Source organism: Squalius cephalus, assembly GCF_949319135.1.
Source record: "Squalius cephalus genome assembly, chromosome: 22".
NCBI lineage: Eukaryota > Metazoa > Chordata > Actinopteri > Cypriniformes > Leuciscidae > Squalius > Squalius cephalus.
In genome coordinates, this window is record NC_137143.1 from 25,789,501 (window position 1) to 25,808,145 (window position 18,645).

General features: G+C 38.4%; 1 protein-coding gene across 2 annotated transcripts in view; it reads left to right on the forward strand.

Moving 5' to 3' along the window:
- diaph3 (diaphanous-related formin 3) overlaps positions 1-17,303 on the forward strand; it is a 323,176-nt gene extending 305,873 nt beyond the window's left edge. For both annotated transcript variants that reach the window (XM_079856725.1, XM_079856726.1), the window contains one exon: positions 16,231-17,303. In XM_079856725.1, coding sequence (XP_079712851.1) covers positions 16,231-16,490 — 260 coding nt within the window. In that variant the 3' untranslated portion in view covers positions 16,491-17,303. The remainder of the gene's footprint in view (positions 1-16,230) is intronic.
- The last annotated feature ends 1,342 nt before the right edge of the window (positions 17,304-18,645 follow it).

Sequence of the window (18,645 nt, forward strand, 5' to 3'; positions counted from 1 at the left end):
TAGATAGGACTTGGTCTTGGTTGCCTGAAAAAGCTGCCCGGAGGCATTGCAAATATGGCCGTCGAATTAAGACTTTCCTTGAAAGAGACTTTAACCAAAGTCTTAGCGACTTCCGTTCTAAATGCACAACTCTTGTCATTGAATTATTGATTTAGCTTTCTAGATCAGCTTTTGAAAAACCCATATCAGTCGAGTACAGTAAGATTCTTACAGCTTTGAAGCCTTCATACCTGTTGCTCTAGAACTCATCTGTGTCTTTATTGCATTGGAGCGTGTGAAAGACTCCATCAAAGCCTGTTCAGTCCACACAAACAACATCCCTGTGCTGTAGTGGGTCTTCTCTCTACTCGAGGGCTTGAAACACATCTGTCTTTTTCTGATCTCTCACTCCCTCTCCTCTCTTGTTAAAGAGGATATTTAAATGTGGCTGTGGGTTCAATCAGTTTTCCACCTTACATAGGATTTTAATTTGGTGTGGCTGGCATTCATCGCAACCCTCTGTAATGACCATACAAACTTAATTACGCTAATAATCATGAGGCCCACTCAGACCTCTATCCCCATATGAGTTGCGGTGGTCTGCTCCAGGCTGCATCTCCTCATCTCCTGATGAAGGCAGTGAGGCCAATTGACCTCTGCAAACATTCAGATTAATTGCCTCTCTCTTTTTCATTTCACTCTCCTCCTCTTCTTGCACTTTCAGCCATTTTAGATATTTGGAGAAAGAAGCCTTTCTGTAGCAGTGCACTCAGAGGAGTGTGTTTGTGAATACGTGTGTTGTTTATGTTGTACTTTCTGCTCTGGTTTAGATTCTATCGCTGAGATTTTGAAGAATTACAGAAGTTGTTCAGGGTGTCTGTTTGGGTCCGATATAGGGGTTTGCCAAGTAAACAACACGGGCACAGAGTTTAGAACAAAAGCTTGACATCTCAGTGTAATGTGAATTTTAAACCCAGTTCTCACTATAACACCTCATAAGCGCTGAGCAAAGCTTTCATGCTTATAAAGAAAACATACTAAAACACTTACACAGTCACACATTTACCCTGCAGCATAGAAACACCAGCACTGTGTATCACATAATTGTTCAACTCAGATGTTTTTTTTTTTCAATCGTTTAGATGCCATTGACCCCCGAATATGATCATTCTGGTGCAAGGGCTCCCTATTCTAAAATGTTGAAGGCAGCTATATATTTTCATGTGTAAGGGTAGATTTGTTTACTTGCTAACGCCGTCTTTTGTTCGTGCAAGTCTTTCAGAATGTGTTTATGTGCTGGTAATTGCAGGTAGGGTACTGCATGGGGCTGTGAAGTGCGCTGTGATGCTGTGAGGCACCAAAACACTGTTGCTCTACAGCAAAGTGTGTACAAAGTAATCTTTAGACATATGTGAATCAACACGCTTCTATTTTACACCAGTAGCTTTGGTTATGTGTATCAACCTACCTACCATTTTCCTTCTCTCAAAGGCCAGTTTTAACCTTCCTTTGGAAATGGATTATGGTACTTTAAAATCCTGTAGACGTATCCCCATAGACATGCATGCACACACACTCTCACACTGAGAGCTTTTGTCTTCTTAGCCCTGATCATTAGATCTGCTCTCTGTTAAGTCAATAGTCCTTCAGGGCCACCAGGCGAGTCTCCAAGTGACTGTACCTGAACACACCCAATATACACTGATGCAATTCAATTACTCCTGTTTCCCTGTTCTATGAGGTCAAGGGAAATGTTCACTCTCTCAATTGATTCAAATCAATAATTTCAATCTAATCTGCAGCCTGTCCTTGCCACCACATGCCACTGTACTATGTCTTTATGGATTATTGGTTCGTCAGATACAAGCATCGCTGTGCGTCCCGTACATCATTAGCCTCCAGAGGACTTCTGAATATTTCTGTTGTATGTTCAGGTGGGGTTTTAGAGAGCTGTGGGAACAAAGATCTGTTTGGTCTTTGGTGCTTGTTGTTGTTCGACCTGTTTTGATCAGGCTTTGTTTCATTGATGAAAAGCTAGTCAGAGGTCAACCTTTTTAGTCTAAGGTCACTGATTTGTGTTCATGCATCTCTCTCTCTATTGATGCTTTATCCATTAGAAGAGAGAGAGACATTTGTTCTGGTTCTCATTTAGATATGTCAGAAAATCTTTTCCTCTGTTACAGCTCTCATGTTTGATTGGCATGCATTTAAATATTCCTCTTAAAGATGTCTCACACTAGGTTTCTCGCTATATAGCAAATCTCGACTGCTTGATTGTTATATCGTCCAAGAATGTGATCTATATTATCGCCCAGCGATATATCAGAAGTTTACACTTTTTTCGATTGTCCACTTTAGACATTCTCTCATTAGTGTTAGTAGACTGTTAGGTCCAGGTAAAAGCTGGACACGTTCACGACAGTCCATGTGATGTAAAAGAAAACGTGACTCATCGGACCTGGCGTCCTTCTTTCACCTTTTTTTTTTTTGGGTGAACTATCCCCTTAAATGTGCTGTTTATGACCTCTCCTCAGATCTGATATAGGAATATACTCCATCTCTCTCTGTCTTCGTCTAGGTTTCCGTGACGTTCTAAGAACACAGAAGGGGCTTATTGGTGCATGTCTTTTTAATTGCTGCGTCTTTGGCCAGGGGGGAAGTGTAAAAATACACACATTCTCTCACACCCACTCAATGCACGTGTACACAAAAAAAAAAAAAAAAACATGCATATCTCACCGGACAGTCATGCTTCTGTTAATTTGCATTGTTTTTCATTTTTCTCTTAATGGATCATCTGTGACCTTCAGCAAGGTCTTGCATTAAGTCTAATTGTGATGAGATGCCTGCCACAGTGGTCCAGGAGCTAAATTAACCATTAGTATTGCACAGAAGACTCCCACCGCTGAACTGTTGTCTAGTATAATGATGTGTTGCTTACTATACCACTGCAACGCATGAAAATGTGTGGTGCGCAACTTTACCGCTCACTTATTACCCTCCCTTGATACAAGTTCTGTAAGTGTTGGCAAATGCAGTAAAGGGTTTTTATTTGTGTGTGTGTTCATTGAAAATATGACTCAAACTGCTATAAATCGGTGCCTTTGTTTCAAATGTCAGGCTGTTTCATTATTAATCTCAGCATGAGGCGGACAGAAACGCAGCAGTAGGTAGTTTTTTGTTTGTTTATAAAGAATGTGTGAATAATGCTTTTACATATTTTATTAAAGTCTGTTTTTACAGGCGGTCCACTTCAGAATTCACCAAACGTAACATCTTACAAATTGTTTTTCATCAGAAGCATCGTTGCGATCTAATTAAATAAGAAGGAATGTTTTCTGTGTGCTGTTTACGTCTTCACGCATGGGCAGAACCGCTTGCTGATTTTTTCCTCCTGTTTGAGAGAGAAACGGGTGTGTGCTGGGCGAGAGAGAGGCTATGTCAGAATGGCAATGGAGAGAGGCTATGTCAGAATGGCAATGAGAGTTGACCTTTCACGAATGCACGAGGCATCTGCTCTTATCGCCTACGCCAAAAGTCTCATTAGAGATTATGAGCTGAAACAATTTGCCTTCTTTTGCCTCCGTAGCCATTTGTTTAAGTTTAATTAAAAACATGTGACCTTCAACCTGCTTTTATGCTGTCTGAATCGAGCTTCATTTGTTTCTACTTGGATTCTATTGACCAGAGCAGGATTAGACAGGCTGATTTGATTAAATGTACCACAGCTGTTGACATTAGTGGCGTTATTATTGTTGTATTAGAGATACAAAAGGCAGCACCGCAGTCGACCCAATTCATAGAAGAATATTTAGTGCCCATGGGTTAACACACCGGTCAGAAAAGAGAAAAATTAATCTTTGTGTTGTGTAAATGTCAGTCTTATAAAGAAAATAAAGCTTGTTTCCTGTTAAACAGACAGCAGAAGTGTTCCTTGTCTTACCTTGTGTGATTGGCAGATGTATTTTTATGACCATTAACTATAGAGCTTCATAATTACTGAATGGAGAGTTGCTGTTTTAGACTCGGTGAGGTAAGGGACTGAGGTTAGCCACCATTGATTCAATCAGAAAAGGTGTCAGTTAGTTGGAAATGATACAAATTTGAAATATAATAATAATAATAATAATTACTTAAAATCACTTACTGGAGTAGGACTGTAGTGTCAGTTAAGTAGATAAACAGCAAAATCATGTGGGGGGAAACAGGATCTAATTTGCTAAAAGTTTACTTTTTAACAAGTTGTATTTAACAAATCACCACAAAATAGTGTTTGTGTAGCTAAATAGCTTAAATAGTAGAGTGTGATGTTAGTAATGTTAGATAATTGGACAATGCATCAACTGATAAAAAGTACCTTGAATTTAATGCAAGTCCCTTTGGATAAAAGAGTATTTATTTATTTATTTATTGTATATATTTTGCAGGTATTAGTCAGCATCTATTGGAGGTGCTCGGATCGGGCTTGATCTGTTTGGAGAGCAGGCTAAGGAAGAGGAAGTGTGTTTGGGTAGGGAGGAGACCGGGTAGAGGAACATACGTTTTGTAGATGCGGACAGCCTGTTTACCAGAACGGCCCTGTCTGTTTGTTAAAGGAAGCTCGAGAGTCTGATGGAGCCGCCTGTAATATGATATGGCATATGAGATTTTATTTTTAGGACAGAGAAGCCTCCGTAAGAAAGGTTTATGGGGTTTTGAGTGGGTTGATCTTTTTAAATATTCAACTTCAATGAAATATGGAGCATGACTTGAGGCTGTTTTGAATTCATAAGTATGTTTCACGAGGCTGGATGTGCATATTGAAAGCTGTCGAAGGCAGCTGAGAGAGAAGCCCGGCAACTTGAGGAGAAGCACCCAGCCCGACTCAAAGTCCGGGGTGGAGCAGAGTGAGCTTAAAAGTGTGATTCTGGAGTGATTCTGTTTGATCTGATGATGTAACATCACACCTGTTCAGAATCTGTAATTTTGCTGGAATGGATCTGATTATTGACTTCTAAAACACAATTAAGACACGAATGTCCCTCGACAGAAATATCTTTGTGACGGTAATATGCAACTGGCTGAGACTTATGGAAAACTAGTCTATAGTCTGTAATGAGAAGGGAAGTTAATAGCAAACATCAGCTATCAATGAAGTGTTGGCCGTTGCCAGCAGTCATTAGACAGCGTTAGCCATTATCCGCATGTGGAGGTGGTAATACATTACTACTGAATCCGATCAATTACGACCACCTCTCCCATAAGTCCCATCTCGTGTAACTGACAGTTCACTGTCTGCACCCCTCTTCTCCATCCCCCTCTCACTCCTTCCTCACTCCATCTGCAGCTCATCAGTCAGTCTACTCATTAACCTAAAGGACTTTGATGGGAGAAAAAGGGAGATATAGAGAGAATGATGGAGAGAGGGAGCGTCTAGGGAGAGAGCGCACAGACTGGACTAGGCCTGAAATCAATAGCACTTCATGACGACGGACAGGAAAAAGAGGAAGAAAAAATGGGAAGAATGACATTTTTAATGAAAACAATATTTAACAATATTACATTTTGTTGTGGATACAGCTTAATTATATTTATATTAGATTATTTTAAATGTAATTTGACTATTTTAATTGATTCTCTCTTCTAAAAACAGCATAGGTTTATTTTTATTGCATACGTACATTCAATTTAGTGATACTTACAAGAGTTCAAATGTTGTTGCTCATGCTCACCAAGGCTGCATTTATTTGTTAAAAAAATACAGTAAAAATAGTTATAGTGTTAAATATTTCAATTTAAAATAACTATAATGTTGTATAATGCAGCCGTTACTCTAGTCTTCATGGTCTTTCTGAAATCATTATAATGTCCTGATTTGGTGCTCAAGAAACTTTGTTTCTTATTATCAATGTTGAAAACGGTTCTGCTGCATAATGTTTTGTGAAGGTGTGATGCATCTTTTTCTTTTTATATGATTATATGATCATATTATATTAAGGGTTATAAGGATTATATGAATAGAAATTTCTAAATAACAGCATTTAAATGAAATAGAAAGTTTTGTAACAATTGTCTACTCACTTTTGATAAATTGAATGAGTCTATGCTGATGAATAAAAGTATTCATTTGTTTCACAAAAAAGTTTACTGATGAAAAACTTTAACCAGTAGTGCATATACTGTATGTAATTTATTTAGACTCTAAATCACTACTCCTTATATATACAATAGGCAAACTTAATCAGCTGTATATTTCATTTATACTTTATAGTGCCAAGTGTTTAAATTGATACATTTTTCAAAATATTTTAAATTTGGTCTAGTTAACTAAAATTATATGCCTTTTCACAGAGAGTAAAATACAGTACAATGAAAATTGCTTACCAAAATATTCACTCAATTTAAAGCATATTTTCTTTTGAAGACAAAAAACAACGACTAAAACAAACCAAGAAAGAAAAACTAGGAATCACTGAAAGGGAGTTTGGGAATTGGAAGAAAGATGGAGTGAGACAGCCGCAGACAGCGATATAAATGAGAGTGGGCTGGATTGAATAATTACCCATCCCTGCAGCACCGCACAGACAGATGTCCTGTAGCAGAAAATATTCAGGAAACTCATCAGGTTTGGCATTCAAATGAAGATTCCTTCTCTCTAATTACTTTAAACCCCAGTCCAACTTCCTGTTCTGAGGAGCTTCACAGAGACTGTGACGACTGATTTCATTTGAATCTTTTGCTAATTGTGCAGCTCTCCAACAGTTCACCCTAGTTGCAGCGAGCAGATTCACAATGACAGATATACGTTACTTCCAATTAGAGGTATGGTTTCGCCCACATGCATGTATCCGCTCAAAAATGTTCAAGAACTTTCCTTTGCAGTAGAGCAGCTCTTGAAGAGGGCCCAGCCGACCTGATCTCAGCAACTGTCAGGATACACTCTGCTGTGTCTCATCTGTCACAAAATCTGTTTCAAACTTTGTCCCAAAGCTTATGGTCTGATAGTTTGCATCTGTGATGCCAACAGAACATTTGAGCTGGTTGACTAGACAATGCTGGGTCTTCCTTTTGAGCTTTTGTTTCTGAAGATGAATTACATCAACATGTCAGACAGACAGCCAGGAAACTTTAGTTGTAAACCAAAATCATTTAGCAGGCTCCTTTATCCTAAAATGATTCCCAGCACACTTATTACTGAGACAATGGCCCTGGAGCAACCAGGGATTGTTTATTTCCTAAAGAAAGAATGGCGATAGCGAATGAATTTCTCTTTGTTGGGTCTAAACCTTTGTTACCAGCCCAGATCTTTATTCGCTATTCAACACCCCATGTTGGTGGACTTGTCCAGGACCTTTAAGAAAGCATTTACCCAATCATCATTTATGTTGTTTCTTCAGAAAACAAAAGATATTTTGAAGAATGAAGTCAATTACCATTGACTTATATTGTATAGAGAGAGAAAAAAAAAACACATTTCAAGAAGGTTTTACAGGTTTGGAACAACATGATGTTGGGTAAATAATGATGACATTTGCAATTTGGGCTGAGCTATCCCTTTAAGGCAGTTGATGAATCATAATCAAATCAAATTACTGTATGAAAGTTCAACCAAAGCAGAGGGGACAAGAGGGATGTTGTAGCCATATTAGCTAGCATGTAGGTGTAGCAGTGATTGCACACCACTCGATTGATCAACACTTCTCTGGGCTCTGATCCTTCTGATTACCCCCAAACCTTGTATTTGTTGTCTTTGTCATGGAGGATCTACAGTATGCATCAGGCCATGTGCTGTCCAACCCGTTTCTGTTTTCTTGAGAATGTTTTGTTTCAGGAAGACAAAGTAGCATTCTACTGGTCACATGACTAGGACAGACTCGAACTGCAATGCAGAAGTTGTTTCTTGTTCATTTGTTCTTCATCTTTGAGGCTGCGTTTGTTTGTGTATTATTGGTCTTGTCCTGGTCTGTTTGGGCGGATGACTGCTAGTTAGAGCATGTATGTTAAATTAAAATACTTAAGAGCATATGTGTGAACTTAATGTCAATCACACATTGTGACCTTCATTTAACCTGAAATAGTTGTATCACTCCCTCATGTATGCACATACTGTATGCATGTGCAGTCTTTACCTCTTTTAACCGCTAATGTTGTTCAAAATGGCATACTGATTATTTTGTCAACATCAAAGATCTCTCTAGAGTCTCTCTGATGCTGAGATACAGATGTTTCATCTCAAAATCATGAAACAGCTCAACATGCATCTCTCTCTCTCTCTCTCTCTCTCTCTCTCTCTCTCTCTCTCTCTCTCTCTCTCTCTCTCTCTCTCTCTCTCTCTCTCTCTCTCTCTCTCTCTCTCTCTCTCTCTCTCTCTCTCTCTCCCCCCTTTCTCTCCCCCTTATCCCCTAAACAAATATAATTTGGTGACATTCTCTTCTCTCCCCGGGTTCAAGTAAGCATTAAGCCGTTTTCATTTGTAATTAATTTTTGTGAGGCGCTGAATGCTGTGGGATTACAACTCCCCACTGCTGCTCTTTGTTAAAGACTCTGATTGTTCAATACAACTGCTGCACTTAGAGAGAGAGAGAGTTTATACAGGTGGACATTGTGACAGTGGTAATCATTAAATCACCCGTTACAGAACTGCACATAGTTACCCCACCATTTTAACATCAATATATATTTTTTTTTATTTAAGTCTTATTGTATAACTCTTTTAGGTTTTTTTTCCCCTAAAGCGCTTGGTGTACTTCAGTCAAAACAGAAATTATTCTCATACAACAATTTCAAAACATTAGAGCATGGTATTCACAAAATCATATATATACATAACCATCTTGACCAACCAATAAAGAAACAGGTAAATGAAGCATATCATCAAACACTGTGATAAATGTATTTAACAAAATATTCATCAGTTTTCAAACACTTCATGTGATAAAGTACACAAATAAAAATAATTCGTTAGTTGATGGGTAAGTGTGTGTGTGTAGGTGATCTCAGTTTGTAGCGTCTTTTTTGTAGGTTGAGGGCGAGTGAATAGTTTAAGAGGAAGAGTGTACTGTTCCAGTCCTACCTGGAGTCAGACTCACCGTATCTTGGCTTTGTGTCTCACAGTCCACAATGAAAACAGGTAACTCACTCACAGTGTTGCAACGTTCAGCTCCCGCTCAGCCCAGGCAACTCTGATAAGTAACTCTGAGTGTCTTTCAGGAATAGGAACAACGATAATCCAGACACTCTTTCACAGTGCAGCCAGCGAAATACTTAGAAACGCAGCAATCTTCAATCGTGTTTGTCCTTTTCTGCGGTGTTGTAATGGAAACTCATAAAAATGTCTACTATTCAGCTCACATACAGCCCAAACACAGCCGATGAACGAGTGTCCTTCAGGAATCAAGCCAGCGAAATGCTTAGAAACACCAGATAACTCAAGCTTGTTTAAAACTCCAGCAGCTCAAACTCGTCCAGTTCAGGTTCACTCTTTGTGTCTTTCACAACTTCCCCGCCTTAACCCCGCACACCTGTTGCTTAAATAATCCCACTACGTCCTTCGGTCTTACCGAACCTCTCCTAATAACCACACTGCATTTTGGTCAATGTAGTTCCTTATTTCTGCCACAACATACCATCATCTTTTCTCTCAGGCCTATTCATAATTGTGGATATGTAGCCTTAGTGAGTAATTTTTTTTTTTTTTTTTTTACTATGAAATTTATATGACTTTTGTTTTTATTGTGTTTCTGTGAAGCACCTTGGTCAGCAGAAATGCTGTTTTAAGGTGCTATATAAATAAAAGTGACCTTGACCTTACCAGAGTTAGAGTACAGATTGGACCAGGACCAAGACTAGACCCCTTCAAGACTCAGATCTGATGGTCCAAAGACTTTGATTACACTGCAGTTTTTCTATATTTTACCATGCAGGGACATCATATCAGACAGATTCATCAGACAGATTGCGGAGACTGAAGATACTACACTATCTTAAAGGGATAGTTTACCCAAAAATGAAAATTCTGTTATCATTTACTCACCCTCATGTCATTTTAAAACTGTAATTCAAAAAATACTTTTTTTTTATTCTGTGGAACATAAAAGATGTTCTTTTGTTCGTACAATGGAAGTCAATAGTTGCCAAAACGGTTTAGTTACCAACATTCTTTTCCAACTTTTCTGTTCCACAGAAGAAAGTCATACAGGTTTGGAATGACATGAGGGTAAATAATGGCAGAATTTCCATTTTCCTTCCAAAAATTAACTTAATTATATTTACTAAGATATTGTAAAGACTGTCAACTTTTATTGGCCATAAATTTAAAGTCATTGGAGTACAGAACCTTCAAATACGTACACACACACACACACACACAGAGGCACAGAGATGCACACGCAACATAGACAATGTCTTTGGAGAAGAAAAGGAAACCTCTGAATTATGCCGTTTAAACATGAATCATTACTTATTCTCTTTCTGTGTTTCAGTGTTCACACTCGCTGATCCCAAAACAACACATGGACTAGCTTTGATATGTTTGACTCTTGCTTGGGTTCAGAGGTTATGCTACTTCTTCAGCTTGGTAATTAGAGAGTTACAGCCTCTCTGGAACCTCCTCTCCTCCTCCTTTTTATCTTTTTAATATTAATTGCCTTCCCTCTGTCATAAATGTCAGTCGAAGAGCATAGAAACCCATAAAAACATGCTTTACCTGTGGCACCAGTGGGCGGCTTTTGGGTGCCCGGTGTATGAGGCATGTCTCCACTGATATGCTTAATTACTGCTTAACTCATGTAGGCATAGGGGCTAATGTGCAGGTCATCGCTCTCCGAGTCCTTCAGTCAGACAAAGAGGGACATTAGAGCATTATGGGCTCTGAATTACAGCCCTCTTTATCAGTCAAGGCTTGCCTCTCGCACTGGTCTCATCATTTGAGAGCCACCACATCAAATACGCACACACAGTCTCTCACAGTCTGACATTGTTTGCCATTTGTGCAGAACCAAACCCATATTCTGTCGCCCAGGGTTCTGTGTTATTCATGTGGCAACCCATAATCACGTCTCTTTGCACCGTAAGGCATCAATTAAGGCATAATTTATTACCAGTATTTCTGGTCTAATTCACCCGCTCAGAATTAGCTCTGATTTCCCTTGACCTTGTCCGCATGTGCCATCTCCCCTTTTTCCGCCTAAATGTAGATAAACGAGCGTGCACAGAGTCCAAACGAAAGAGGGCCAGTAGGACAGCCTGATCATTAAGCTAAATTTAGTCATCAAACAGTAGTGTTACATCAGCTCACTTTGGCTTACATAGATGCTATAATTCACAGCAGGCGAACCTTAATTCCCCTTGCATTGTCCCTAGAAAAAACTCAGTGGACTCAGACTTTGCTTTGGCTGACAAGTGGCAGCCCAACATAGTACCAGTTTTATTATTTTTATGCATGCATGCCAATTAGATACTATTACATTATAGGGGATAATCATTTCAGTTGTTAAAATTCTGATGATAAAAGGGAAAAAATAAACGCCAAAAAGGATTCTACAATTTAATATAGTATGTGTATATATATATATATATATATATATATATATATATATATATATATATATATATATAATTTTGCAAATGCTAAATTCACTTTTACTTTTTGGTGTTTTATTTTTAAAAAAAGAATTTTTCAAAAAAATATGTTCCAAAATAATGCTGTTCTTTTGAACTTTCTGTTCATCAAAGAATACTGAGAAATGTCAATTTGAAATGTTCTTCTTACCAAACCAGCATATTAGAATGATTTCTGAAGGATCATGTGACACTAAAGACTGAAGTCATGGCTACAGTAAATTCAGCATTGCTTTCACAGGAATAAATGACATTTTAAAATATATTACAATAGAACACGGTTACTTTAAATTGTAAAAATATTTCCCAATATTACTGTTTTTACTGTAATTTTGATCTTATAGCAGCAGTCTTTGTGAGCATAATAGTCTTATTTCAAAGCTATTTTAAAAACTTTTGAATAGTAGTATTTAAATATATAAAATATAAAGTGATGCTGATAGATAATAATAATAAAAAAATAAAAAAAATCTTTAATGTCAGACAATAACCGATTTGATACTGATTTATTGTGCACCCTTATTGTTTATCACATAAATGCATTTGGGGCGCGTGTAAAGTCCCGTCAAAGGAGTATCAGTAGCATGAACGTCTACCCTGTTCCTCCCACTGAGCAAAGTCATGTTAATTTCCATGCAAATGTGACCTCAGCCATTCACCAGGTACCATTTCCAGGTTTAGAACGCTAGATTGCAGTCAGACGGATGGTATAATCATTCCTAATACTTCTATAGATTATATGGCGAGCCGTACGGCGTGCAGAGGGGGAAATTATGTGTCACCGATTGCATTGTGCAGAGCTCCTAAAGTCCCGAATGGTGTGAGACAGGCTCCATTGCAACTAATCGGACGCCTGTCTGCGTGCGAGCTCGTTAGGTTGATCAAGTGCCCTCATCTGCTGTCACGTTCCGTCGAGTCTCCTGCCAAAACTTCTGCTGAAGAGTGGGGGAAAGAAAGGAGGAGAGCAAAGAGATGAAAAGAAAGTGAGTTTCTCAGCGGCCCCCAGTGCAAATGCAAATTGATCAAATGATCTCTAAAGTCAGAAACCGGTATTTCAGCCCTGTTCTATTTGAAGAGAGGAATGAGACTGTCTCTTTCAGATGGCACAGTCTGGACGTGAGTGAGTTTTTATGAGCCTAACTGAGGAGATACGTACTGATGAAAGATTTCTACCGCAGTGTGTGTTTGCTTCATAGATGCTTGAGGGAATCTGAAAGGATGGACGGATTTGAATGTTTTTAGAATATTAATTGAACGCTATTGGCCAGAGAGATAAAAGATTAGATTGGAGGTTTTTAAGATTTTTATTTAATTGACTTTTGCATTTTAAGCTTGTCCTACAATAGAGTACATGTTCTACCATATTAAAGGAATAGTTCAGTCCAGAAATGTCAACATTTACTCACCCTCAAGACGTTCTTCAATGAAATGCAGAAGGACAGTATGTCCAAGCTGCTTTTTTTCCTTGCAACGAAAGCGAATAGTGGCCAAAACTGTCAAGCAAGATTTTCTCCTTATAACTAATTTCAGTCTGTTGCGTATATCGAGCTAGTAAATGATTTTACAAGAGTTAGAAGATCCATATAGACTATTATTTATAGGATGTTTTTATGAGGCTTTTTTGGGTGAGTAAATTAATTTTCATTTTTGGGTGAACTGTCCCTTTCATTTATTTATTTAATGATGCTTGAAGAATCATAAACTCATTTCATTATGGAAGGCACAATGAAACATTTAATTGAACTAGCTGCTGAACTTTAGCTTTTACATTCTTAAGTTGTATTATGATGATTCCAGAACCATAAAAATAACTGGAAATAACTGTATTAGATAGAGCTTGACTGTCACAGCTGCTCACTGCTTTGTGTCTCTAGTACTACATCTAGCTCCTGGTTTTTTTTTTTGTTTGTTTTTTTTTTTTTCTGCTCTCTCCTTCTTTCTCTCACTTCTTATAAAAAGTTTAGAAAAAAATCTGCTGGCATCTGCTGCTTCCTGGTGAATGTGAAAAGAACAAATCAGAAGTCATGTAGTGGTGCAGTGTCTCCATCGTACTTTAGCTTGTGTTTTAGCACTCATTAAGAAACACAGACCTCATCCTCACGCTAATGAGAGACACGCAGCCTCTTCATATCAACAGGGTCAGTTTGCAGCACCCGAGCCAGCCAAAAAGTAGGAGAGGATAAAGAAACTGAGCAGTGTGGTGCCAAACAAAGTCATGTGGAGAAAAAGAAAGATTCTTTTAAGAAAGGGAAACAGCAAATGGGACGAGCAGGAAATGAAGGTGAAAGTGGAAGAGCCGAAGAGACTAATGAAAGTGGCCTGAAGCATAGGGCAGAGAGCGGCACACAGAGACAAACGAGTGCGCATTCTCACAAAGCAGTAATGAGAGCGCGGAGAACTCACTACCACACACACCCGACCATGGCTCGCCACACACTCCTATGCTGTACTTTACAGCTATCGTTCACTCATAAACCACTCATTTACTCTGCATGACACAGTGGACTGCATTCTGTCCCATTTACTGTATGTTTCATCATTGAGAGCATGCACAAGATTATAGACATTCACTAACATTCGAGAAGCACATTGCTTAGATTGTTTATTATATGCTGCCTTTAAAAAGGTCAACACTCATGATAGCATTCACACATTATTTATTCTGACAGTTCTTGACTTATACATACTGTAATCATGCATAACCTATAGGCTCTAAATATATATGATATATTAGTGGTGCTTGTTAAGGCTAATAACACTATTATTATTGTACATGGACAGTTACATTGGCAGCAGTGACATTTACAAAAGTTTACTATTTCAAATAAATGCTGTTCTTTTGTACTTTCTTTTCATCAAATAATCTTGGGGAAAAAAAACATGGTTTCCAACTTTCCATCAAAATGTTAAACAGTACATCATGGTCATGGACAAGCAGGCACTTCCCTTGAGGTAATGTAAATGTAGTTTATTTTGCTATCATGGTCTTACAGCTTGATGAATGTGGTTTATTGTGTTGGAGGTCTGCAGCTGTGCCTAAATTTGCAGCTAAGACCTTTAGAAACTGTTATGAGGAGATACCAAATCAGCTGCAGTTGAGCCTTTTCAGTGGGAAATTTGTTGGAGGATGAAGGAACCATCATGTCTGCATGCTCCTTTATTGCAGTATTTTTGCTTTGCTGTGAAAGTTTATCGCTGGCTCTTTTCTTCTCGCTCTCTCTCTCGTTCTCCATCTTTTCTTGTTTGTAGAGATTGTCCTTGTTTAAAGCACTCATACATCACTCTGTCCCTCGCTCCTGCACTGAAGTGAACGAGTGTGCTCTGCACCTTGGTGAGGCTCTGTTTGTAATGCAGGAGGTTTTTTTATTTATTTTTTGCGCGCCGTGGCTGTAATATACGCTCTCATCAGAGAGCCGAGCCTGGCGCAGGAATCGCCGCTGATGTGATGATAAAGCCGTTGAGTCTAGAACCAACCGGGAAAACTTATAGTAGTTTGTCAGGCGCACCTTTCCATAAAGCATCCATACAGGTCAATGCAAGGTCAGATGAATATGGATTTTTTTTCCTCTCTTATTTATTCATTTGCTTGGTTTTGTTTTTCCTACATAAAAATGTATACATCCAAATAATGTAAATATACAGTAGGTCTAAATCTCTCGAGACCAATGGAAGTCTATTTCCACATCAGAGTATAAAAAAGAAAAAAATTATTTATATCACATAATTGTGACTTTATATCTCACATTTGCCACTTCATATTTTGCAGTCAACTTTATTGCTTGCATTTGTGACTATATTTCACAATGTTACTTCTCATAATTGCAACTTAATATTATTATTAATTGTTATTTTAATAATTAAGACTTAAAATTACACATGCAAGATATGAAGTTGTAAAGTAAAGTTAAAAACTATTATAAAAACCACAAATGAGAGGAATAATATCTGACTTTATATCTCAGTTACTTGTTATTGTTTCTGTTACCCAGAAAATAGGCTTCAAGTGAGACCACATTTGATCAAATTTGGCATTTAAAAATGTTAAAATCCAAATTTTAAGATGTTTAGAAGTTTAAAATAAAAAATAGAATGATGTGAAATTAAGATTCTGCATTATTTCAAGGTATCTAAGCTAATGCTGCTGCTGTTAGTCTTTTTTCAGTTAAATTGTAATGCTGATCATATGATTTGATTAAAATCAAAGCATTTTTCGCTGGTGATCTCAGACTTGTGAGCTCCTCTGACTACATCTCACAGTCTGGATGGTGGTAAGAGTGAGTGAGAGAAGATGGCTTTAAGTTGTTCAGGTAGATGTGCTGGGTAGTGAATCATAAAGTCAGTGAAACGCTTCCCACCAGCCCCTGCACCACATCACAGATCAGAGATTTAATGCTGGAAAGGCTAGAAGAGCAGCGGCGGCAATAAAAAGGGCGAGAGGTGACGGTACTGAGGTGAGCGAGCGTATGCGCCTCTTTAATTTTTATTGTGTTGTCATGCTGTCGGCTGCATCGCTCTCCGTCTTCCGCTCTCATTTCTTTGTTGACTTTAGTGTCTACACAACCCGTCCTCAAAGAGCTGCTAACTTTTATAAACGTTTTCATGAGAACCTGTTTTTCTTTCTCTCTCCCCATCTCTCTCCCATCCCTCCTGCAGAAAACATGAAGGCACCTCTGCAAAGGTCACGGTCGCGGCAGAATATCAATTTCAACTCGACACGAGCACCCACTGCCCAGGAGCCTCATTACGAGAGCGAACCCCATCCGTCTGCAGCCCACAGGCCGACCCACCGCCCTGAGAGAGAGAAAGAAAGAGTGAGAGAGCGAGAAAAGGAAAAAGAGCAAACTCCGACGCTTTGCTCATCCAATGGTGACACGGATGTGGAGGCCTTGCTCGCCCGTCTGCGCGCCCTATGATGACATCCCCGCCTCCTCGGACCTCTCTGGTTTGACCTGTGTGTAGTCACTACGGTGACACAGACAGAAAAGAAACACAAAGCTCACAGTCACCTTTTGCTAATAAATGCCGGCGGGTCGCGCACATACGCGCATAGGAAAAGTCTTAACAATTAACCTTTCCCATCCGTCTCCTCTGCCCTTTTACCTCCAACAACAGACTTCTTGTCCACAGAATGCAAGTCATTGTGCTGGTTTGGTCCAGGATGAAAACTCGCTGTTTTTTATTAAGCAGCTAATTACTGGATGATTTACACTGACCTTTGGGCCAAGCGCTCGTCTCTTTTTTTAATGTCATAAACAGACCAATTATTACTCTTTAAAAGGCTTCACACTGCTCTTTAAGGCACATGTGTCTTTTCACATATGTAGACGCTTTGAGCAATAACAGTTCAAATTTGTCAAATCGAATTTACCCTTTATGGTTTCAGACTCATTTTACCCCAGCTAGCTATAGCATATAATATAGCTATATCTTAAAATGTTTATTATAAATATAATTAACTTTTTTCAGTGTGATTGACCCTTGTTTGTATTCATGTTAATGCCAAATTAATCCTAAAAAGTTTTATTATGCATGGAACTCATTATACTTAACGATTACTGATGTACTCATTTTTTTCTAAATAAAAAAGAATGTATTAGTTGGGTTTCGTCCCCCTCAAGAGAGACGGTACTATGCAACAGCAGCGGTTCTGTATTACGAGAGCCGCTGACAGCAGATCCCTGAGTGCCAGGAGTATTTGTACTACTTAGCAATCCTCACTGATATAATGCACACTCTTTCTCTGCACATTTGTTCTTGGATCTGTTGCTTTTCCAAATAATGTTTCCTTTTTCTTTTCTTTTTTATTTGTTAGACATTCGATTTCTTTTGTTTCCTTTAGTGTGTGTGTCTGTCTCATTGTGTGCACGTGTTTGTCTGGTGTTTTCTCATTGTATAATTGGCACGTTTTCACATTCCTCCTCATGATGTTTTCTGTTCTGCTACTCCTGATGTGATTTTCCTCTTTACTGCTCTCAATCAGGCGTGACATCAGAATGAGATTACCTGTGAAATCACATCTCTTTCTCTCTCTCTTGTTCTCCCTGGACTTACTGCACTCGCATCACCTTTTTTGATTCTTTGAAACAACATTCTTGTTATTGGATAGACATTTTTGCGATGACATTCTTTGGTGAAATGTTTCAAATAAAATAAGGAAAAGAAAAATGATGCAACAAACTCTTTTGTTTGGCTTTAAAAGAGACGAATGTCACTTGTTTTTTTCGTTCCACTTACACTTTCAGTTTCCCTCATTAAAAGAGTGCATATGTTTTCTCGCATCTTCTCGTTCTTTCAGAAATCTCATTTTATGCACGGTTACCTGAGAGTCGGGGGGTGAGGACAAGAAGGGAGGGTAGCACCTCCTGGAGAGATGAAAGCCTCTGCTACCCACAATCACGCTGGTTATTGTATTGTAAATAATAATTAATGCTGTTTCCAAAGGTGTACGTTCCAGTTTAATTAATCCAGTGGAAATGTGGGAGGGAGTTTTGGCTGTGGACTTCATTCTTCCCTTTCACAGCAGCAGGGCACTGGGGTTATTTTGATATTGGTAATGTCGGTAGTTTAAAACAAAGGAATGATAACAGATAACTTGCTGTCTACCACATACTTGGCGAACATAAGTTAATGACTGACATTGGCAGCAACTGCACATGCCTTTTAAATAGTGAAGCATTTTATCACGTGAAGCACATGAGACTTGACCAAATGTTGATTGTTGCTAAGACAAATGGATTTATTTAATTATTATTATTTATTTATTTTTTGTAGTGGTGGTTGTTTTCCACAGAGCTTGGGATTGCAAAGCAAGGATGCATTAAAAAGTAATGCCACAGTAAAGACATGAATAATTTAAAGATTTTTATTTCTAGTAAAAGCTGTTTTTTTTTTTTACTTTCTATTGCCAGTCACATGAGAATTGTCATGACAAAACTGTTTTCAATATTGATGATAATAAGACATGTTGCTTAGACCAAATCAGCATATTAGAATGATTTCTGAAGGATCATGTGACAGTGAAGACTGGAGTAATGATGGTGAAAATTCAGCTTTGCCATCACAGTAATT